Here is a 24,479-nt window from a genome sequence, read left to right on the forward strand (position 1 = left end):
CCACAACACCAATTGATGGTTATCCCTTCAATTTCCAATTCTTTGCCACCACAAAGAGAGCTGGTATAAATATTTTTGTACATATATGTCCTTTAAAATTTTTTTTTTGTAGTAGTGTTATTACTTGATCAAAGATATGCATGGCTTTATAGCTCCTTGGGCATTCTCCAGAATGATTGCATCAGTTTCAGAACTTCATCAACAATGCCTTGGTGTCCCAATTTTCCCATATATCTTTCAGCTTTCTTTCATGTTTAGACTTAAAACTTCTTTTTCCTATTGTCAGTTAAGGGAATTTCTCAGTGGAGTGTCAAGGATCCACTAGGACAAATTTCAAGTGTCCTATGTGTTTAGTGATTCTGAAGAAATATTTTGTACAATTCCCTTAAAAAAAAATCACCATTTGTGTTACTGAAATCCTTGTACAAATTTCAGTATTCCCTATATGTTAAAGGGACCTCTGGTTGGATTAGCCTATGTTGCTAAAAGGGATTAGCTTGGGTGGCACAGTGAATAGAGTGCCAGGCCTGGAGTCAGGAAGACTTGAGTTCTAATATGGCTTCAGATATTTTCTAGCTGTGTGACCCTGGATAAACTTTGTTTGCCTCAGTTTCCTCATCTGCAAAATAGAGAAAAAAGTGCAAACTACTCCATTATTTTTGCCAACAAAATCCTAAATAGGGTCATGAGAAATTGAACATGACTGAAATGATGGAACAACATCAACAACATGGGTATAAATCAGGATCACAGCTTCAAAAACCTGTTTAGAGGAGCAAATAACACAAAGCCTTTTAGTCTTACAAATAAAAGTAGAAAGAAATAAGACTAAAAGAAGACTTGAAATCTACTTATAAATATTTGAGGGATTATAATGTAAAAAGAATATACCAGTCCCATACTGGGAGTAGCTGAGGGGACAATGGATAGAGCCCTGGGCTTGGTATCAAGAAAATATCTTCATTAGCCTCAGACACTTATTAAGGGATTCTAGGTAAGTCACTTCACCCTTTTCCCCTTAGTTTCCTCATTTGTAAAATGAACTGGATAAGGAAAGCTCTCCAGTGTCATTGCCAAGGAAGCCCTCGAAGATGGGTCATGAAGAAAGAGTTAGACATTACTGAACTACATCAAGTTTCATATTATTTTAGGAGGAAACATTATGGTCTACAAATGAAAGCTATAAGTTGATATTTCTAGTCAGTACAAATATATAATAATGTAAAACAAAGTTGTTCAGGTGACTATCTCACATGATCTACACAAGAATTTGTTGGTGAATATTTAATGGCTCTCTGAAAGATGACACACTTTTAAATGTAATGTAGCTCTATGAACATTTTCTCCATTACTTAAGTGAAGATAATCAATTAGACAATAAATCAGGCCTTGGTCTCTAGTGTTTTGTGATTTCTGAGCACATTTATAGAAGTGGTTTCAGTTATCTAAGGTCCCTTTCAATTCTTAGCTTTACTTTTCTATTGCACACAATGGTTAGTGAGGATGTTGGGACACTTTGGTATGGCACAAACCTATTATGGCCACTTGCATCCTGTTTTCCTAACTTCCTTTTCTAGGTTTGGTCCAAGGAAATTAATGGTTAAAAAATATTAACAATCATGTAAGGGTAGCTAGATGGCTCAGTAGATAGAACCCCAGCATGGAATCAGGAGGAACCCTTAGGTCCAGGTGTGATCCTGGGTAAGTCACTTAACCCTGATTGTCTCCCTTATACCCAATAAGTCAGTGTGTGGAGGGGTGTGTGTGTGTGTGTGTGTGTGTGTGTGTGTGTGTGTGTTCATAGCTGGTTCTATTTAGAATAATTATCTACCTATGTGTTTAAATAAATATTTCAAGCATAAAGGGAGATAGTATTCATATTAAATCTCATATCACTCTAAATGAAATTTTTCTTTCTAACAGGCCACATCTCAGAACTGTTGTGGCAAAGATTTTTCTTCCACCTCTGGCCTCTGCAGAATAATTGGATTTCTGTAGTTCTTGTGACCTAAAAAAAGGATGAAAGTAATTTTTTCCTATAATTCAATCAAGACAATTAGTGTGGAAAAGTTTTATCAATTAATCAAAAAATAAAATATACCAAAATAAAGTACATAAGCTTAGGGTGATCAAATGTACAGAGAGAATAGCACCTATTAAACTTGTTTTCAAGAATCTTTCCTTCAAATCTCTTTTTTGAAGTCCTGGGCATTTCTGACTCTAACCAATGCCACTCTTTTGGATCGAGAGAAGATGATGTGTTACCTTAGGAATATGGGTGTTCCACTGAATGAAGAGGAGGTTTGAAAGGTCCATCCCACTTTGAGGGTTCCCCAATGGCCTTGGGTGTGTGTGTGTGTGTGTGGGAGGGTATGTCCCTCTCTCCTCACCATAGGGAACTGTGCCAAAATTGTAGGAGTTATAATGCCCTCTTCTCACATATCCATCGATGAGGAGTCTTACAAGATGCCATCTCCACGTCAGGATCAAGCCCTATGGTCCCACAGTCAAAATTTGGCGAGGCTTTTAGATGGCTTGGTGGGGAAAAGAGGGAAAGTCAGGATAGTTACATGAGGAGGAACCAGAGCTATGGCCTAGATTTGGATAGTAACTAGGTCTCATTCTTTGGTTTTTCCCATTGTTAAGCTTTTGCTCAGGCTACTCTACTCAAACAAAATTATCTCTATGTTAATCCCCTTCTCCTTCCCCCTTTTCCAACAATCCTTGGCCCTTATCTACTTTGAAATCTGGCTCAAAACTTACCTTCTCAGTACACACAGATAAATTTTGCTCAAAGTATAATGAATAGCATTCTCAAAGATGGTTAAACATTGTTTAGGTATCAAAACACATTTTCATGTTAAAAATGGGGAGTAGATTCCTAGGATATTCCACAAAAGTCAATTTTTATGTATAATGTAGCTGAAATATAGAAGTAATTATCCTAGACTCAGTCTGGGGTCCTTGCAAAGGCATTCATGGGAATGGAACAGGAAATAGGGGAAGAAGAGGAATATTGTCTTTGGCATGCTTTCTTCTCCCTTTATGCAACCAAATCTCTCATCAACTAGGGGGACCCTTGTGATCTTATCTACCTCTCTCCTGTTGTAGCACTGTACTTAAGTTTGTGCTGCCCTGAAAAGTTTTCCAAACTCTAAAGTAATCTCCTTATTCCATCAATCAGAGCTTCCATTCCATTTTTGTGACCCCATTTGGGGATTTCTTGGCAAAGATAATGGCAAATGGTTTGCCAGTTCCTTTTTCAGTTTCATTTCACAGATAAGAAACTGAGGCAAACAGGATTTAAGTGACTTGCTCAGGGTCACACAGCTAGGAAATATGAAGTGTCTGAGACCAGATTTGAAGTCAGGTCCTCCTGACTTTGGGGCTGGTGCTCTATCCATTGAACTTCCTAGTTGCCCCAACAACAAATTCTTGAAAACTTCCAATGACATCTATGATTGGGGCAGCTAGGCAATAAGGTACATAATACAGAGAGGTAAGGGTCAACATCAGCCATTTGTAGGTGGCAATACATAGATATAAGAATTGGAAGACATAGATATATCACTTAAATGTGATATAATCCAATCCTTTAATTTTAAGGTGGTGAAACTGAAATCAAGGAGCTTGCTTAGGGTCATAGAAATAGTAAATTCAAACCCAGGTGCTCTAATTTTTGACACAGAGAGGTGGGATAGTGAATAACAGCACGAGGGCCCACTTCAGGAAGAACTGAATTGAAATCCAACTACAGGTACTTTCTAGCTATATGACTTTGGGCAAGTCACTTAAGCTTTGTCTTTCTCAAATTTCCTCAACTGTAAAATAGGGATCATAATAGCATCTAATTCCCAAAGTTATTGTGAGGATGTAATGAGACACTATTGAAAAGTTCTTAGCATAAGGCTTAGCTTATAGCATAGTATGTGTATATATATATACACACACACACATATATAGTGTATATATATATATATATATATATTTATTAAGCACCTACTATACTATATATATATATAGTATAGTAGGTGCTTAATAAATGCTTCTGTCACTGTGCCACACTGGTTCATAAACTTCTAGCATATTATATGTTTTAGCCTTGTGATATCTACAATGAAATTTTCTCATTCATGCCCTGATTCATTTCTAGGGAATGATATCATTAAAACTCAATAATTTCTAACCAAAAGACTCATCTCTGATAAACCCTTTACATCTTTTTTCTGAGATTCTTTCTCTAGAAAAGATGATGTGTCTATAGGACCTTGGAGGAAAAGGCCAGTAAGAGAGGGTTCAGTAAGACAGTGGAGAACAGGCAGAGGAATGAGGAGAATCAATTCAATGTCTATTCAGTAGTCCTTGATAGAAGAATCATGGATCATGCTCCTGTATTATGTCAAACGGAATCCCTAAAGTCTGTCTAACTTACTTGATCATAAATTCTGAGCCATCAATCCACTGCCAACTTCCTAGTGAAATCTGGTATCGAAGGCCCATGAAATATATCTCCGTGCCAGCTCTCTCCTGGAGAAACTTCTGGAAAGGAAATTAGGTCAATGTAATAACAACTCTCACTGTCCTAGGCTAAAGCCATAGGTGTGACTGCCCCTGACATCCTGAGGGACTATTTCTTCATTTTACGGTCAGTTCAATTGCCCACAAAAGAAAGAGATCAATAATGTATAGAAACCAAATCAGAAATAATTCAGGCCACTTGGATGGCAACAACAACAACACTTTAAAATATCTTGATATCTTTACCCTACAAGACCTCTTCCACCAAACAATAACAAAACCAAGGAGCAGCAACAAACAAACAATGACATTATTTTCTGGGTCAATCTATGTTTCCTGTATATATCCTAAAAGAAGACAGCGTGGATATAAAAATTTGCAAATAATTCAGAAAAAAGATAATAATATATTGCAAACAGGCTTCAAATCCTGGGTCTGCTGTTGACTAGTCTCATGGGCAACTCACCAAACTCTCAGTACCTCAATTTCCTCAGCTGTAAAATGAGGAAAGAGATCTTGGTGTACAATAAGTAACTTAAATATATAAATATTGAATACAAGTGTATAATTTAGGTTCACATAATGAGAGCTTAGGAGGATCCTTAGAGGTTATCTGGCCATACTTCCTTATTTTATAGATGATGAAAACTCAGCTTAGAGAGGTAAATGATTGACTCAAAGTAAATATAGATGAGCTCAGATCTGAATTCAGATCTTCTTGACAGCAGGCCTGGAACCATTTTGTTGCCCAAAGTGATCTCCTGGTCTCCTTTTAAAGGCCCCCAGTGACACTGAAAATACCTACCTGTGATCAGTGATTCTGAGGGTTGTTTTTTGAGGAGGTGGGAGGTGTAGAATAAAAACTGTCTTTCAAAGCCCTTCATAACTTTCTTGCCTCCCATCCCTCCACATTTCAAGTCTTCTTATACTTTATATTCCCCAACACTAAGTAGTCTTTGGTCCAGTGACACTGGCCTTCTTGTTCCTCATCTACCAAATTTATTTTCACTGAAAGATCTCCCCATCCTAAAATGCTCTTCCTCCTTATTTCTACCTCTTCTATCTTCCTTCAAGTCTCAGCTAAAATTCCCCCTTCCTCAGGGACCTTTTCCCATTTTGTCTCAATTCTAATCCCTTTCCGACAATGTTAAAAAATTACCCATGCATATGTTCTGTCAATAAAAAGCTGTAATAAAAAAAAAATAAAGTTTTGCTAGCCAGGCAATTTCTTCATAACAATTTATTTCTTCTAAATTTTTCTATACAAATTGAGGGAAAAAAATTCTACTCCCTTTCCTTGCTGGGTTATTTTCAACTTATCCTATAGAATGCTTGTTTGTACATAGTTTTTTGCTTCCTGTCTCAACCACTAGGCCATAAGCTCCTTTAAGGAATGCCTTTTGCCTTTCTTTGTATCAACTGTAGTTAACACAATGCCTGTCACATAGTAAATGCTTAATAAATGTTTATTGACTTATAGACTGAAGTAAGCACAAGTCAAATTCATAGGGCCCCAAGGCCATCTATTCTAACTTCCTCATTTTCCAGATTAAAAAAAAAAAACGGAGGCCCCAGAAAATTCTGATTTACTCATGGTCTCACTGGAAGTAACTATTAGAAATGGGATTAGTTAATATTCTTTTTAAAAATTCTGTTTTTGTTTCATTTAAATGAAAAAGCATTTATTTTCTTTCCACTGGAGAAAAGAAAAATAATAAAAGAAAAACAAAACAATATTTGAAAACAAATACACTTCCTCAAGAAAAGTTGTGCTGCCATTTAGGCTTTGTTTTTGAAGAGGAACAAGGACAACATGGGGTGATGTCTTGACTTGTGCCTGAATTAGATTTAAATGAGGTTAAGTTGCACAAGGTCATCAGCCTCATTCTCGCATCCAAAGTCATCAAAATTCAATGCCAAGACAAAAGTGAAAATAACTGGTAATGGCATTGGATGGCCTTGGCAAATTTGATGTCTGATCATCTTCATGACTATTGAAACAAAGTTTTCTCTCATCCACCCATTCTAGTATTCTTTCTACTATACCATGTAGCTTCTCAAGTGACCTCTCTGATTCACATTCTTCCTCCTCATTATCTCCAGTTCTAGCTGGAATGCCTCTCCTACTTCCTACAAATAACTGGTCACAGCCCCCCCTAAAATTCCAGGGTCATTGTCTTTCTTACCAAAAAAAGAGGTTAAGCATTGTAAGTATCACACCACACATTGAAGTTGGTGTACATACCAAATGGAGGAGGAAGGTTCTCATTCCTACTCCAAAAGAAAGTATTTCCATTCTAACTAGGGATCTAGAATGGTGTTCTTTTCCTCTTCTAGTATGATGCTCTTACCTGCTCCTCTTTGTTGTTGATAACTGCCAGTGTGGCCCCTTCATTCGTGCATTGGTTCCGACTATCCTCCCAGTTTCTTTCATTGGTAGAGAAGAAATAGCATCTCCCCTTATAAAGATCCCACCGAATGGGGCAGACTGAAGGTTGAGAAAAAAAAAGAGATATAGGGAGACTGTCAAAAAGCAGTCATTTGGAAAAGGGATGATCCATTAGGATAATGAAGAATTGGATGAATGAAACAAATAGGGAACAAATAAAGGAAAATTCATACCATTCCTATGGCACATATTTGCTATTGTAGGTATTTCTATATTAACTTTTTGTTTGTCGGTATTTCGTATTAGCTTTTTTTCTGTATTTCTGTCTTAACTTTTAAAATAAATTGTGGATTTCTTGGGAATAATAATTTTAGTATTTGGTGCTTTTTTAACACTATATATGTGTTGAATTTTATATTATTGTCTTCTAACCCCATCAACCAGCATCTAAAAAAATCTGAAAGTGATATGCTTATCTCTATATTTGTCCATCATTATGGAAGGCATAGAACCTGAAATTATATTAGAAAGCTTTTTTCCCCTGTAGTTTAAGTGCCAAGGACAAAGGACTTGATTTTACATAAGGATAGTAAAAATCACAGATCACAGAAGCATTTTGCAGAAAATCAAAATGACTTAATGATTGATTAGACATGGAGATTGAGGGAAAGGAAGCATCCAAGAAATGTGATTAGGAATGATAGTATTATTGACAGACATTAATCATTTAAAAGAGGGAATTTGTTTTCATGGGCTTAATAATGAGTTTGGTTTTTTAAAAGATGCATTTGAAGTGACAATGGATCCTTCAAGTGGAGATGTCTTTGGAAGGCAGAGGAAAGGAGATTTTGTTAGAAGTTGGAGAAATAAGGGAGAAGGAAAAGGATAGTTAGAGTCTGGAAAGATAAAGGGGAAAGATATTGAAGAAGCAATTTATAATGCGACAGAAAGATTAAACAAAATAAGTTCAGAGAAAAGTCCATTATATTTTATGAGGAGTTTATTGATGACATTATTGAGAATAGTTGTAATAGAACATGATAGATGGAAGCCAAAAGGAAGAGATTAAAGAGAGATTGGTTGATGAGGGAACGGAAATATTGCTCTAGTTCAAGAAGTCATCAAATAATTACCTTTAAACTTCTCTCATCCATAATCAGATCTATTATCCCTTAATAGGCAGCGTGGTACCTCTATAATACTGTGAAGCTAACATAGAACTTCGATCGAGAAAATTGGCTTGACACTTATTTTGCTACTTATTGTAAACTCAGTTTAGTCTCTCAATTTCAATTTCCTCAAATGTAAAATGACTAAATAGTAAAATTACTATTTTATTAATTAATTCTTTCTTCAACTCTGTCTTCTAGGTTTCTTGAAGTCCCAGCTAATGTGTTATCTCTTGTAAAAAGCCTTTCCCAAATAGAAAATGTCATTCATATCCAGAGTTCTCACTCACTTACTATGGAGACTAATGGAGATCAAAGCATACTATTTTCACCTTTTGTTTGTTTGTTTACTTTTTCTTTCTTGTAGCTTTTCCCCTTTTGGTCTGATTTTTCTTTCATAGCATGACAAATGTGGAAATACGTTTAAAATGTTTGTATATGTATAAACTATATCAGATTGCTTATTATCTTGGGGAGGGAAGAGGTAAGGTAAGAAAGGAAAAGTAAGAAAAAAATAAGATCTCAAAATCTTACAAAAATGAATACTGAAACCATTTTTATATGTAATTAGAAAAAAAATTCCATTGAGAGAAAAAAAGCTTTCCCAATCTCCCTTAACATTACTTTCTTCCTTCTAAGCTTACCTGTAGTAGTCCTGTCCATAAGCTTATTTGTTCATAGTCATTTGCATCACCAGATTGTGTGCTTTTTGAAAGCAGAAGCTTCTTTTACCTTTCTTTGTATTTCCAGTTCTTATCATGAAGCCCATCACATAATGGATTTTTTTTTTTTTTGGCTGAGGCAACTGGGGTTATGTGACTTGCTCAGAGTCACACAGCTAGGAAATGTTAAGTGTCTGAGTTCAGATTTGAATTCAGGTCCTCCTGACTTCAGGGCTGATGCTCTATCCAATGTGCCACCTAACTGCCCTACATAACAGATTCTTAATAAATGCTTGTTGACTTGACTAATACTTGTTTTGAGCAAAGTGCTTTGTGAATCTTAAAGTGCTATGATGTGATTTTTGATTATCCCATGAAAAACTTTCAAATCATCAATGACAAATAGTCAAAGAGCTCTAGGAGAAAGGAGGAGTGAGGAAAATATTGTTCTAGTAAGGTATAAAATCTCTCTCTCTTCCCTGGCAAGAAAAATAATGTTAGAAAAATAGAGACAAGGAAGGAAAGAAGGAAAGAAATAAGAAAGGGAGGAAGGGAGATAAGGGTGAAAACAGGAGTGGCAGTAACTTGATCGGTAGGAGAAAAGGATGCCAGAAAGAGAATAGTAAGAAGAGCTCATCTACAATGCAGACCATTGAAGGCAAACATGATGGTTTTCCTAGAAGGTACCTGCTCTGCTGTTCTCTGTGGTGAGATGTCTGGAGTTCCTTTCAGAGGTGACATGTGAAGTCTGTGGAACTGCAAATAAAACCAGTTGTTGGCTTTGATCCTGAAGAAGACCAAGGCTCCAGTCTTGGCTTTTCTATTTCCTACATATGACATTTCTGAATCTCAATGTTCTCATCTGCAAAATAAGTCTAAGTTCCCTTCCAGCTCTAAATATGGTTTTTCAAAAGCCAGCTTAAGAATCATTTCCTCAAGAAACCATCCACACTGGTCCCATCCACAATCTTTCTTTGAATTTCCCCAGAACTTTTCTAGGGGTACTGAGTTTTGTGTTCTATAGTTATTTTGCATGATTATGCCTTGTGTTCCGAGTGCTTGGATTGTTGAGAAGGAAATGGAAGGAAAGAGGGGACAAAGGAAGAAAGGAAGGAGGGAGAGAGAGAAGGGAAAGAGAGGAAAGAGCAAGGGAGGAGAGAGAGAAAGAAATTTGAAAATATGGGTGGCAGTGACAGTACAATTAGAAGAAAGGGATGTCATGAAGTTGACAATGGGAAGAGAGACCAAAAGGCTGGACTATTGAAGTCACATGGGATGGTTTCTCTAGATGTTACCAGTTCTGCTGGCTTCAGTGGTGAAGTATTTGAAATTTTCTTCAAAGGTAATGGGAGATGTCCATGGCACTGTAAATAGAATAGTTGTTGATCTTAGCCCTGGTATCAAAATCCTATTTTTAAATCTGTGATTCCCTGGAGAGGTTACTAACTTCTACAAACTTTCATTTCTTTATTCGATAGAGATTGAACTCTAATGTCTTTCCAACTCAAAATTCTAGGAACTTTTTTTTTTTTTAAAACCCATCTCAAGAATTGGCTTCTATAATAAAGATTTCCTGGGTGACACAAGTCTTATTTTCACTCAGGTCACATTTTTTCTTTGAATTTCTTCAGCTCTGTGCTTCACCAGTCAATAGCACATTATCATTTATTGATTTTTTTTTGTCCTCTAGTTATATCACATCCCAATTTTATGTCTGGCATCCCAAATTTAAGCCTAGGGTTTATTTCTAGTAGATCCCAAATATTGTCTTTTCATTTCTCCTTATCTTAGAGATTCCTTCCCTGGCACATATAAACACACTCAAATTTCTTTCACCTTTTCTTTCTTTTTATTTTAAATAAATTACTTTAGAGTGGTTGATGAAAAGAATCCATTTTTTGTTTTGGAACTCTCCATCTTATCTTGGAATAAGCATGTCAGGAGTGTCCACTGGACTTTCTTGGCAAAGATACTGGTGTGGCTTGCCATTTCAGGTAAACAGAGGTTAAATGACTTGCCTAGAGTTGCACAGTTAGTAAATGTCTGAGACCAGATTTGAATTCAGGTCTTGCTGACTCTAGACCCAGCACTCTATCCACTGAACTACCTCCTTTTTTAAAGTTTTAATTTAAATTTTTTTTTGATACATCCCTTTAAAGGACAACCCTATGTCTCTTTCCCCACAACCAAACTTCTAGAAAGGGTCTTCTTTTTTTAATTTTTATTTTTTCAGAAAGGGTCTTCTATGCTCAATATTTCTCACCTTTCCTTCATAGACATGGACTTCCACTCCCTTCTCAGTATAGTGTGGTAGAGCTTCTCAACCCACTATTTGACTGGAACTGTTTTCTCCAAGGTTTACCAAGTAACTTTTATCTGCAAAAGCCAATGATCTTTCCTAATTCTTATTCTGTTTAATATCTGAAGTTTTTAAGGATGCTGATGATCCACTATTGCATAATCTTTCTTCCCTGGTTTCCATGACACTATGCTTTCTTGATTTTCTATTATTTGTCTAACCATCATTTCTCATTTTCGTTTGCCAAATTTTCATTCTTCTCCTATCTTTTTTTTTCATCCAAACTTTGATTTGGATCTTCTTTTCTTAATTCTCTATCTCTCAAGGAACTCATCAGCTCCCATTTGTTCAATTACCACTTGTATGCTTCCTTAATCTCCCTTTTATTCTTTAGTTCAACATTACTTATTACTGTACAACAATAATAATGGTAGTAATAGTATTAATGACTAACACTTACATAGGACAATTTAAATATTTCCTTTTATTCTCACAGCAATGCTATATTGTAAGAACTATTACTCTCTCCATTTTACAGTTGAGGAAACTGAGAGCAGAAATTAAACGCTATACATTATGTCATTTAGTTTGAATCTCCTGAAGTCGTTTTAAGCTCAGAATATACAAAATTAGAATTTACTATACTGTATCCTCAATTTGTCTCTCCTCCCAAATTTCCCTATTTCTGTTGGAAGTCACCATTTGGTCAGTTACTTGGATTCACAACCACCTACCACCCTCATAGACAATTAGCTGCCACGTCTTATTGATTAATCTCCAAATATCTCTCCTATCCAACCTCCTCTCTCTTTTATACATCCTTTATTTTAGTTCAGAGTCTCATTACCTTTGGCTGGGACTCATAATTGCCCTCCTAAACCCAAATTTCTCACTTTTCCAAGAAAAAGAAGGTGATAAGGGAGTGGGGCAAAAGCAGGTATAAACTCAAAAATCAGTCTACAAGAATGTCAGGAAAGGTACAATGGGAGTCCATTAAGTGGTCAGTCCATTGACAGAGACATTACCTGTTGTGCTTCTTTCTGTGCTGGTAGAGTTGAAGTTTTCTTCAAGGACAGGAGGGAATATCTGTGGCACTGGAGACAGAGTTGGCTGTTAGCTTCACCCCAGAAACAAGCTTCACCCCAGAAAGACTCTTCACCAGTGATTCCAGTAATGTGACTCTGGGGTATGATGTGTTTCTCTCTGTCTCTGTGGCTTTGCTTCTCTGTGTCTCTGTCTCTCTATTTCCATCTCTGTCTCTCTTAAAGGTAACAGCTCAAGTCTCTTCATTTTAGTCAAAGGATTAATGCAGACTGTGACTCATTGGGACACTATTGTGACGAGCCAGAGACGCTAACATATTTTTCTCTGTTCCTCTTCCACTTGCCACACAAGGATGACTGGCCATATCCTTATTACTATCCAGGCAGGGCAGTAGGTCTTATAGGTGAAGAAAAATCCCAGTAGCCTGACAACTTGAGGATTTGCATGGGAGGGGGGGAGATTATGCCCTCTTGCTAAAATATAATTCTCCAAGTGTGGGTCACTGCAATCTGACCCAATAGGGAACACTGAGGATCTGTATGACTGAGGAAGTTTTAGTTTACCTAGTAAGTGGCAGCATGGAATAGTGAAAAGAATGATAATACTTCAATCTTCTGACCTTGGAGAAGTCCTTTTACCTTTTCAGATTTTTGATTTCTTCACCGGCAATATATGTGTGGAAGTATGGGGAATTTTGGGGAGGGGGAATTAGTCCTTTCAATTCTAGAGTCCTAAGTTTTACTCATATCAATATGTCTCCTCAGTAGCGGAATTCCTGGTGTGCTAATTTCTTCCACAAATGCTGATTACATCCATTGCAGAAGTTAGTCTTAAAAATTTCCTGTGCCTTGAGAGATTAAGAAAAACAATAATGTTTATAAAATTTATATAGGTATGCAAATCTTATTTTATTTGATCCTCACAACACCCCTGGGAGGTAGATACTACTATTATTCACATTTTACAGATGAGGAGATTGAGGCTGAGATAAATTAAAAGTCTTTCCCAGGGTCATACAGTTAATAAGTGTCTGAAGAAGAATTTGAATCTAGGTCTTCCTGACTCCATGCTCAGCTCTTTATTCCCTATGATACATGACCTTTCTTAATTTAGGATGAATAATAAGAAAATTATACACATATATATGTATAAAGGAACATCAATTTTTGATCCTCTAATTCAAGGAATCTTTGTAATGGGTGTGCATCCCTTATCTCCATCATCTTATTTGTTTTTTTAACTATCAGATTTTTAAAAATACTTTTCAACATTCATTTTTGACAGATTTTGTATTCCTAATTTTTTTCTTCCTCCCTCCTTTGCCTTTCCCCAAAATTTTAAACAATCTAATATAGGTTACAAATGTACAATCATTTTAAAATATTTCCATATTTGTTTCTATGATCTTATTTGAAATTGTCCATCTAGTATGGACCTGTCTATGTTCTTTGAGGAGAAGGGCATTGTTTTTGTATCTCTCTTAGTTATTAATACAGTATCAAGCATGTAAATAGCTATAAATATTTGCTAATCAATGATTTCTTCCTTTCTTTTATTAATCAATAAATATTTATTAAGAACCTCCTATGTACCAGGTTTTATGCTAAGCATTGGGGATACAAGGAAAGGCCAAAGACAGTCACTGTTCCCAAAGAGCTCACAGTCTAATGAGGGAGAGAGCATGCAAACAAGTATATACAAGCAAACTATGTTCAGAATAAATTGGTTATAATCAATATACAGACAATAACATAAAAGGGAAGGAGGAATGGTTTCTTGTAGAAAATGGGATTTTGTCTGGGATTTGAAAGAAGCTGGGGCAGTCAGGAAGCAGAAATGAGGAGAGAAGCATTCCAGACATTGGGAATAGCCAGAGAAAATGCCTGGAGCAGAGATACGGAGTATCTTGTTTGAGGAACAGCAGGAAATGCCAGTGTCACTGCACTGAAGGTGAAAGAAAACCAGAAATATGAACTGATGCTAAGCAGAGTGGATAGAACCAAGAGAACATTGTACACAGCAACAAGATTGTGTGATGATCAATTCTGACTGACGAGGCTCTTCTCAACAATGAGGTGATTCAGGCCTGTTCCAACAGACTTGTGATGGAGAGAGCCATCTACACTCAGAGAGGACTGTGGGGACTGAGTGTAGATCATAACATAGTATTTTCACCTTTTTTATTGTTGTTTGCTTGCTTTATTTTGTTTTCTTTCTCATTTTTTCCCTTTGTGATTTGATTTTTCTTGAGCAAGATGATAAATGTGAAAATATGTATAGAAGAATTGCACATGTTTAACACCTATTGTATTACTTGCTATTTAGGGGAGGGAATAGGGGGAAGAGGGGAAAAAAATTTGGAACACAAGGTTTTGTAAGAGTGCGAATTTTGAAAATAAAAACCTTTTTTTAAAACAAAAAACAAAAAACAAAAAACAGAACTATAGTATGGGTCTAGATTGTGAAGCCTTTGAATGCCAAACAGAGGATTTCATATTTGATCCTGGAGATAATAGGGAGATAATGGAGTTTGTTGAAGTGGAGTAGAAGGTGCATGTGCCTTTACTGTTCTATAGCTCTAGGGGTGGCCAGATGCAGGGAGAGTTCCAGACTGGATAAGGAGCGAAGATTGTCTCTTGCACAATATTTTACTCCTAGTAATATTTTCTTCCTCATTTCTCCTCCATTGGGTTTGAAATGGAAACTTTGGTATGGGAGAAAGAGGGAATTTATAGTATCTTACTCCTACACTTAGAAAAAGATCCTTCCTCAGTTAAGATGCCTTTTATACCATGACTCTGAGTAGATAAGAATGCTATGAATGACTCATATCACCCCCACACATCCCATGTATACTTGGTGTTATACCATGCTGGTATAACACTTACATATCCTATGACATGGGTACCCTAATTACCTTACACCAGTTTTATAATTAGATAATACTGGATTTTCCAAAATTCAAAAAAGAAAAACAAGAAAACTGCTTTAACTCCAATTGCCCAGATAAATAGAGAAAATACAAAGTATCAGTATTTGGAACCTGAGTTAGCCAATTATGTTATTGTTCTTAATTTACTGAATTCTTATTCTACATTTTATTCCATATATTATTGAATTTGACCTGTCTTGTCTAGTGCAGACATCTGCAGTTTCACAGACAGTTCTAGAGGTAAAGGACTAGACTTAACCAAACATTAAATCTTTTATTCCCAGGGGAGGGATATGGAATAAAAGAGAAAGGGGTGGGAGGGGAACTGAGTACTTACAATAAAGGAGAAAAAAGGTTGTACCAACAGCTTTGACAGTCAGGACAATGACTACAGAGATGACCGTGTGCCAGTTTATACAGGCCATAGTAAATTGTGTAGGAGGCCTGCATGGGTCAGAGAGAAGCATTATTAGGCATATTGTTATTTATCCAAAAAGGACTTTCCTACATGGAGATCTCTAAAGGTTGTAGGGGACAAGAGAGACGGTCCAAAGTGCACATAGAGTCTTGTTCCTCCCAGAGAACCTTTAAACTCCTCTCTTATTGTGCTTCTGGGACCCTATTTTTACTACTTGAGGGGTTAGAGATTGGGAATTTTCTCTCCCAAACACGTTTATGGCCCCACATCACCAAGTATACTCACATTTTGTAACCCTGGTCTAGGCTCTAGAAAAATACCCCAGCCCCTGAAATACTTAACCTATAGCCACAGAGTGGCTATAGCCTTCGGAACTCTGGGCTCCCAAATCTAAACACTAAAAGTGTAACTGAGGTAGAACAGACAAAAAAAAAAAAACAAAACTCAGGAACCTGCTATCTTCAAGAAACACATCTTTAAGATAATGTGAAATGAAAGGCAGGGAGATTGACCATGCGTAAGAGCATTTCAAGAGAGCAAGAAGTTGTCATCAGACTACCAGAGAAAGTAAAAATGGAAATTCACATTGTCAAGAGAATTAGGGAAATTACACTATGTTTAAGGAACCATTACATCAATTCTAGATGTATATATGTCAAATAACATGGTACATAAATCCATAAATTAAAATTTAACTCCACTGTAGAAAATACCCCTGAAAGATTCCGAAGGAAGCTAAAGTTTTATAAAGGAAAAAAAGATAGACTTACCCAGTACCTCCCCTGGGAGGTGGCTTGGGCTGTGCTGTGCTTGGAAAAAGGGCTCCAACACCTGCTCAAGTGGGCTTGTGTCTCTGGGGGATTCCAGACCTCTGATGTTCCCCTAAGTTGGGATGCTTCCTCTGAGACCTTCTCTTGGTCTTGGCAACATCCTTTGCTTCCTGTGCTTCTTCCTCTTCTGGCTTTTGGGGGGGGGGAAGAAAGGAGGAGACCAACTGGGGGGGAAGATACAAAACTGCTTTTTAAAAAAAAATATTCTGGCAGGCAAGTGCATAAGGAAAGGGGCCCACATGCCTGAATCATGCTGTTGCAATCTTACCCTGACTGCTTTGAAAAAAAACTCGAGCATAACCACCAAAGTTTGGAAGCTTTTGTCCACATAACATGAAAGATCACTCTCCCCAAATTCATGTGAATTAAAAATGACTCCAGTCTGGCCATGGATACAGTACATGAAATATATACATACACACACACACACACACACACACACACACACACACACATATATATATATATATGTGATTTAAATGTGCTACCACTCAGATGGATGTTTGAAGTGAGAAGGCAGTGAAATTTGAGGAAGTGTGGATGTTTGTGGGTGGGTACAGAAAGCATCAATGTGAAGAAATGGAAGACAAAAAGAATAAAGAACCCTGAAGTTAGAAATCATGACTGATTGAGTCAGTAAGGGAAAATGACCTCATTTCTCTTGCCCTCAGTTTCCTCATTTAAAGACAGTGAAATTGTATTATGGGTAAGTGGTTGGAGTCCAGGAAATCTTCAAATCTTTTCTCAAAGAATAGCTGTCTTAACCCTGAACAAACCACTTAACCTCTCTCTCTAAGTCTCAGTTTCCTCATCTGTAGAATGTGAAAAATAATAGCACCAATATCACAGAATTTATCAGGAGGATCAAATGAAATAATATCTATAAATCTATAAACCTTAAAGAGATATATAAATGCTAGCAATTGTTATTAATAGAAATAGTATGAATTATTAAACAAAATATATTGTTAATAATATTGATAATAATAATTAATAGCAATAATAAAATAAAGATACTTTGGGGTATATGATTTTTTATAAAATAAAATTTATTATTTTTAATAAGCCCAAATCTGCCTATTCTTTAAGCTTCCAAATGAAAAAGAAAGGAAAGCAAAATCCTGTCACAACTATGTATAGTCAAGCAAAACTATTTTTCACACTGGCCATATCACTCGGAGTGGATAGCATGAAGGTAATAGCAAGGTTCATTATTAGTTCTTTGGAATTATGTTTGTTCAATGAACTGATATTAATTCCTAGGTCTTTCGAAGTTGTTTATCTTTACAATATTGTTATCATTGTATACATCGTTCTCCTGAGTCTGCTCACATCCTGTTTCAGTTCATAAAAGTTTTCCTAGGTTTCTCTGAAACTATCCCCTTCATCATTTCTTACAGAACAATTTTTTTGGTCATGGCTTTCAGTTAGTCTAATGATTCTTAAAAATTATGTCTTCTTGATCTGTTTTTCAGATCAAAATTTTTTTTGCTACATTTTCTTGTATCTTATATTTTCTTTTACTTCTTCAATCTTTTGACTTTGTTTTATTATTTCTTTTTACCTCATGGAGTCTTCAGCTTCTATTTAGTTTATTGACATACTCAGGAAGTTTATCACTTGGACAGGGTGTTATACCTCTTTTATCAAACCATAAATTCCTTTTCCAATTTTCTTCCACAGTTTTCATTTTCCCCCAACTTTTTCCTATAGTAGGATCATTTCATTTATAGAACGTCTCTTAACTCTTTAAAAATAATAGCGTAAAAAACTTTTATCATCTCTTGCTTCATTTTTCCTAGAAATTCTAGTTGTATTTGTGTTCGAGCCATGTTTTTTCTGACAGTTTTATTATAGATATTTTGGCATCAGCTCTTTTTCTGAGTTGTGTATCTTGAACATCCTTGTCACCTCAAATATTAGTTACTTTTTGTGTTATTTTTAAAATTTGCTCATTTTTGTCTATTTTCTTTTTTATTAAACCTTTTTATTTTCAAAACATATACATAAGTAATTTTCAACATTCATCCTCGCAAAACCTTGTTTGAAATTTTTCCTTCCCTTTCCTCTACTCCCTCCCCTAAATGGCAAGTAATCCAATATATGTTAAACATGTGCAGTTCTTCTATATATTTTTCCATAATTATGATGCACAAGAAAAATCAAATCAAAAAGGGAAAAAATTGAGAAAGAAAACAATGTAATTTTTGTCTATCTTCTGACTTCAGACTTTTTTAGGGCCAGGTTCTATATACTTCCAAGGGGAATATTTAGGCTTGTCCTGCTATTTTCTTGAGATATTGAATATTGTGTCATTAAAAAATCTCAAGTACTTAGACTTGGAACTTGTGTCCTTTCAATCCTCCCAAATCAACGCTGCTCTGAACTCAGTTTCTGACATGGGTTTGGGCTTGATTGAGAGGCCTCTAAGTTTATCTAATTTGGAATTCTAATAGACTGTTGTTGGTCTCAGTCAAGATTCACCAATTGGAAAGTTCTTCTAGTTCCAAGTGACAGAGCTGTAGGCTTTTCTTGGGTAGGGGATTCTTGTTCTTGTTATTCATTTTCAGACCTTTAGAACTGTCTGTTAGCTGGACTTGAGGACCTGCTCTGGGGCCTGAACCATATTGCTGCTCTTGGCTTCTGAATTTACTCCTTGCCCAGCATACAGCTTAGACCCAAATCTGTTCCTCACCCTGGATGCTACTCTGAAGTACAGGTCCTTTCTTCAGCCTACCTTGGATATATGACCAAAAACTTGATAGTGAATGACAAACTACTAAGTGGCATCTGTTGCTGCATCTCACTCCAGTTTGGGTCACTGGTTCTGGGACTTCTTCTTGCCTGGGCCCCTTTTCCCTTGCTCCCTTCCCCTGCAAGGTTTGCATATTCCTAGAACCCACACTAGTGTCTTCATAGTTGTTTGACCTCCTTAGGCTGATCTGAGCTGGAAAAATGACTCACTGTGATTTTTCTCTTAATTTCCAGATTAGGATTCAGTCAGGTACTTTGGAAATGTTTGGAGCAGCTTTCTTTTGTTTGTTTGGTAGAGTAGAGGACTTTCTTGTACTATCTTGATTCTATCTCCTCTGGCCTATGTGATCTTTCAAATCACCTTAAATTCTAATAAATTTCTATGGTTCCACATTGTTGCTTTGTTCATTAGTTTGTTATCTCTCAGAGATAGTTTAATGTCATTTGTCTTGGATTGCCTTTACTAGAAAAAAGGGAGCAGTTATTTAGAGAAATGCAGGAGAAGAATTCAAGAGAACTGAGTTATGAATGGCCATGAAATTTTTTCCCCCTGATTCTTAGAATTATAACTGAGGCTTAGATGAACAAGTTATTGATTTCTCCGTGACTGGAAAAACTCTGGAACTGGTGTGAGACGTAAGTGTGAACCAGAAAGGGCCACTGAAGATAATTCTCAGCAGCCGATTTTCAATTTAAACTGTGCTCTGCTAAAATAATAGCATTGCTCTTACAAGGAGAGGCTTTATATGGAAATCTCCCCTTACTACTAAAGCAATCTTTGTGAGTTAACTTACTGAGACTGCAAGTCCCTTGATATTGTAGGAGAAAGTATGGTGAAAACACAAGTGGGATCAAGGGTAAGGAGGAGAAAGGAAAAGCTATAGTTAGATGCAGACCTCTTGGGGAGTTCAATGAGAAAGGATCCCTGATGGCTGGAACTCTTTCTGTTTTGAGGCTTCCCCATGGCCAAAACATTTATATCATTTCTCTTCGACACTTAGGCACCTATCTTACACTATATGTATGCAGACCTAACTTTGAGGAACTGCTGCCCCAGGGACTGGTATGTAGCTACTCCTTTCTCTGTACTGTTCTGTCCCTTGGCACTCATTCTGATTAATGTTTAGTCCTGGGTGAGCCTGCTTCTAATGAGAAAAGTGCTCACACTTTTTTTGGTTGGAAGTCCCATGCCCCATATATTTATTCATAATAAATCAGATTATTGCTCACATCTTGTACCCTCCCCAAAAGGGTTGAGTTTAAAAAAAAAAAAAAGGTACATATTATACAAGATGAATCAGGTAAAGGACAAGTGATTTATTTCTACACAAAAAAAGAAGGCAAAACACAAAATATTCACAATGTACATTTTTGACCAAAATAAATATATAATAAGATTCTGTAACTTAATTTATAACCACTATTACAATATGCTGAAATACAAATATTTAAATCTCATCAGAACAAAAAGGAGCCTACGAGATTGCCATTTAGGATTTTCATATTTTGTTTCAGCATGACATCATTCTAACAATTATATATATATATCTTGCCCATAAAATAGCCTTAAACAATCCTCTTTTTGGTTGGTGGCTAGCTTCAATAATGAAGGAGCTTCCCCTGTAGTTAACTGCTGCCACTTTGGTGGACACTGAAGTTAGGTGGACATTGTTATACACACAGACTCCTGACCTCTCAAAGTCACAAGGTCATTCATCTCCTAGCCTGTTATATACTTCCAGGAGTTACTGCTCAGTCACACCTTTTAGTAAAGGAAAATCAGACCTGAAAAATGCTTAAGCTCTCTTTAGAACATTTCCTTAAACACCATTTGGAATGAGGACATTTTGATGAGCTTAAAGAAGGAAACCAACATATTTGTTTCATCCTCCAAGATCAGACCTCATATCTGTTCTTCTAAAACTTTGGGAGAAGTTGGGACATAAATTACTTGTATGTATTTAAACATTAAGCTTAAGTGACTATTTTTGCTTTCATTCATGTGTATGTGTGCACATATGTATGCAAGTGTTAGTTGCCTCTTCTCTCAAACTAGAAGCTCCCTGAAAGAAAGAACCTTATAATTCTATTAAAAATTATGAGATTTAGGAAAAATTGAACAGTTGCCACAGAACAAGATATTTTTAAATGTTGCTTCACTGGTGCAAGGACTTGCCCACATAAAATAGTTTTTTTTTTTCTTATGCCTCAGAAGACATGATATGATCCATGATGTATCTGATTCCATGTTATAAAAGGATTCTATCATACACTGGAATGACATTATTTTTTTCAGTTTAGAAGTAAATATAGGGCACAAGTGTTATTTTGCCTGTTTAAATTATCTATGCAACTTTCTTTGTGTTATCCATCTTCCTTTAAGCCTTTCCTCTTCTTTACTCCAAGTTCTTTCTAATTCTTCTAGGTCTCTCTCTATTCTCATATTAACTAGTAGATCCAGAAGGGGCTTAAAAAGTAAATTAGTCAATTCCTTCACTATACAAATGAAATCCACCTGAGCCTAAGGGCCTTGCCTGAGATCATGAAACTTGTAAATGACAGACTTGGTATTTTAATTCAAATTCAATTTTCTTGTCACTATACTATTTTGAATCCCTATTAGAATGGAAGCTCCACAAAGGTAGGTTCTGGTTTTTTGTTTTTTGTTTTTTCTTTTATATCCCTAGCAGCTAATACAGAATCTTACAAATAGCAAATGCTTAATAATTTTTTTTTTTTTTAATCTAATTCTACCTTGGGAGCATCCGGGAAAGTTTGTGAGGCAAAACAAACAAACAAAAATAAAAAAAAAAAATAACCTCTCCAAAACAAGCCACCAAAACACCCTCAAACAAAAAACTACTAGGTCTTCTAGGGTTACTCATTACCCTGCCAGTATGCTGGACTAATTAAGAAGCTGCAAAGTAGTTGATGTGGGCTGCTTTCTGATGGCCTAGGGCCATATTGACAAATTGAGTTTTCTCATATCTTGTCTAGAACCAGGCCTCCACACCACTTTCAGGCCTCATCATTACCATGCTCACTTATGCTTCTGCTTTTATCCTCATCTTTCCCCATGTTAACTTTGAACTTTGCCCCTTAACACCATCTTGTCAGAAATGAAGGCCCCCAAACCACTTCTCTATGTACCTTCTGCTTTATAATTCCTCTTTATGTTTTGTCTTTCCTCATCAGATTGTAAATTCCTTGAAGGAAGAGACTTGGATTTTATATCCTTAGCACTTACTATAGTGCCTGAAACAGTCAGCATTTAGTCAGTGGCTCATCTATCCATCTATCTATCTGATCTAAGGGAATAAGAAAGCAAATTAGTAAAAATCAAGCATGAAATGCTCTCCTCTATGACCAAACAGATTTCCATTTAGAAATAGGGTTTGGGTGGTATGGGCTGGAAACAACTCATCTACTAAAACTGTCGTATTCTTTACCCATTATGGCTAAATAATCTTGCTTTTGTTAACTATTGAGTGGCCCAATGGTGTCTCATTCTAATATTGGAAGGAAATGCCTAGGAGATTGTCCTGTATGAGAATTAGTCTATGATCCTTGCTCAAAGTTAAATGATTAAGTCCAGGTGCAGGAGCCACTTACCCAGGTATTTCAAAATCTAGTCCAGAACCTTACCCACTAGACTACACATCCTTTAAAAAGCTCTGAACCCAACGCAAAATGTTTTTGAGAACTTTTTTCAACTTGCTATTGCCAAGAATCAAAATGACTGAGTGCATTGAGGGGGTAGCGGCCATTAGCCCCACACATATCATCACCCCAATCTTGCTGGAAAAAACTAAGGTGAGGGGAACTGCTGCTAGTGCAGCTACAAATCCTATTACATAGAGAAAAAGGAAGGAAATCAAAGATCTGAGGGCAATGATGTGAGCCTCCAGGCTGGGGTCTCCAGAGCCAGTAGCTTGGGCTGACATTGTTTTCAAATGTCTTCCCAGGGAGATGATAAGCAAAGTAGAAGATGCAAGGAAGATCAGGAAGGGAAGAATATTTCCCAAATTGCAAAGAAGGTAGAAATAGGAAAAATTGAATCTTTCCTCTAGGCTTTTTTCTGTGAAGTTGCTGGAGAATGAAACTGCAGAGTTGGAGTAGAAAAAGCTGAAATGTTTCCACATGCAAGGGATGACGCTGATCCAAGGAACAATCAGGGAACCCAGCAGCAGCTGCGGGAAAGCCATGAGGAGCCAGCCTTTAAGCCATAGTAGGAAGGGGTGAGAGACTCGGGCAATTTTTGCACAGTAGAGAATGCTAAGCCAGGTGGCAAGCCAGAAGCTGGTCTGGTTGGCAAGCATCCAAAATAAGATGACAGTTTTGTACTTGGAGTTCAGTGGATCTCTCATCACTTGGTAATGGGTGAGGTGAACGGATTCCAGAAATAGCAAAGCCTGCAGGAAGATGCGAGAGGTGCCCGTACTTAGCAGCACAAGGTCACTCTTGGACAGCTGGCGTCTCCTCACCAGGTCCCAGACATTCACCAGCACAATGAAGCCATTGCTCAGCATTCCCGCCGCCAATTCCAGGATGGAGAAGAAAAAATACATCCACTTGATTTCATAGGACACTGTGATGGCCAGGGCCAGAGGAGCCATGTTGTTTCTTCTCTAGGTGGATAACCCCAGGCAGAAGGAATATTACAGCTTCTCCCAGTGTAGCATGAAACAAAATCTGAGAGCGGAACTCTCAAAGTCTAACTTGGGAACTACTTCTTACAGCTTTTTTTCCCCTGACCTAGAAATGAAGGGAGCAAGATGGCCCAGTGAACAGGTAGCTGAATTTAGAGTCATGAAAACCTGAATTCAAATCCTGCCTCAGATACTTAGTACCTAAGTGAATCTGGGCAAGTCATTTAATGTCTATATTCCTCAGTTCCCTCATCCATAAAATGAGAAGTTTAGTAATCTCCAAGGGCCCTCTCAGTTCTAAAGCCAAGATCCCCTAAGGAGGGAGAAGAACACAACTCTTGACTTTTTTTTAAGAGTATAAAATGTTTGTTTGGGTTTAATTTTTCCTCTTTTCACATAGACCAGATTCTGGATGCTCAGGTCATCAGATACCACTTCACAGGTGATGTTAGAACTTTTATCAAATCAAAGTGCTGCACAGAAGAGTTTCTCCAGGAAATCTGGGCATGGGAATGCAAATAGGAGAATGTCTTTATTTCCTGAGCCAGCTGTCAACGTAGACAAGTACATGTGCAAAAAAGGCTGGAATTTGCTTGTGGATTCTCATGGGAGATGGCAGGATGCAAAACAAGGGCTCTGGGGAACCTGATATGAAACTGTATCTCTCTTCATTTGCATGCTTTTCATTAAGTCCAGGACTTTCTTCTTTATTGGATGAGAATCAGGCTGTAATTTAGATCAGAATTTTCTTTTTCTGGGTCTCCTTTAGGGAACTGTAGTTTTAACTACTACCATCTGAGGGCTTTGAGGCTCCC

General features: G+C 36.9%; 2 protein-coding genes across 6 annotated transcripts; both read right to left on the reverse strand.

The window, feature by feature from the left end:
* Positions 1 to 660: 660 nt before the first annotated feature.
* Positions 661 to 16,404, reverse strand: CLEC5A (C-type lectin domain containing 5A). 5 transcript variants are annotated; one of them, XM_012551745.3, is made up of 9 exons: positions 16,202 to 16,400; positions 15,351 to 15,457; positions 12,063 to 12,131; positions 10,034 to 10,102; positions 9,426 to 9,494; positions 6,870 to 7,006; positions 4,433 to 4,539; positions 2,391 to 2,534; positions 1,942 to 2,008 (listed from the first exon to the last, which is right to left on the reverse strand). In XM_012551745.3, the coding sequence occupies exons 2-8, from the start codon at positions 15,436 to 15,438 to the stop codon at positions 2,420 to 2,422; spliced, it is 654 nt and encodes a 217-aa protein (XP_012407199.1). In that variant the 5' UTR covers positions 15,439 to 15,457; positions 16,202 to 16,400; the 3' UTR covers positions 1,942 to 2,008; positions 2,391 to 2,419. The 5 variants fall into 5 exon arrangements, with proteins under 5 accessions (XP_031795085.1, XP_031795089.1, XP_031795087.1 ...); XM_031939225.1 differs by lacking the exon at positions 2,391 to 2,534 and having other exon boundaries at positions 661 to 2,008; positions 16,202 to 16,403; XM_031939226.1 differs by having other exon boundaries at positions 1,919 to 2,534.
* Positions 15,467 to 23,631, reverse strand: TAS2R38 (taste 2 receptor member 38). Its single transcript, XM_003772574.3, has 2 exons — positions 22,675 to 23,631; positions 15,467 to 15,610 (listed from the first exon to the last, which is right to left on the reverse strand). The coding sequence occupies exons 1-2, from the start codon at positions 23,629 to 23,631 to the stop codon at positions 15,518 to 15,520; spliced, it is 1,050 nt and encodes a 349-aa protein (XP_003772622.2). The 3' UTR covers positions 15,467 to 15,517.
* Positions 23,632 to 24,479: the final 848 nt, after the last annotated feature.

Source organism: Sarcophilus harrisii, chromosome 5 (assembly GCF_902635505.1).
Source record: "Sarcophilus harrisii chromosome 5, mSarHar1.11, whole genome shotgun sequence".
In the NCBI taxonomy this organism is placed as follows: Eukaryota; Metazoa; Chordata; class Mammalia; order Dasyuromorphia; family Dasyuridae; genus Sarcophilus; species Sarcophilus harrisii.

Excerpts from the sequence above, each read along its gene's own strand:
- CLEC5A (XM_031939225.1), bottom strand. The coding sequence starts at position 15,438 with ATGGCCTGTATAAACTGGCACACGGTCATCTCTGTAGTCATTGTCCTG. Across the intron at positions 9,495-10,033 it reads CACTGAAGCCAGCAGAACTG|TTCCACAGACTTCACATGTC; the intron begins GTAACATCTAGA and ends TTTTATTTGCAG. Across the intron at positions 2,009-4,432 it reads GGCTCAGAATTTATGATCAA|GTCACAAGAACTACAGAAAT; the intron begins GTAAGTTAGACA and ends TCCTTTTTTTAG.
- TAS2R38 (XM_003772574.3), bottom strand. The coding sequence starts at position 23,631 with ATGGCTCCTCTGGCCCTGGCCATCACAGTGTCCTATGAAATCAAGTGG. Across the intron at positions 15,611-22,674 it reads TTCAGAGCTTTTTAAAGGAT|AGGAGTTTAAAGGTTCTCTG; the intron begins GTGTAGTCTAGT and ends GCACAATAAGAG.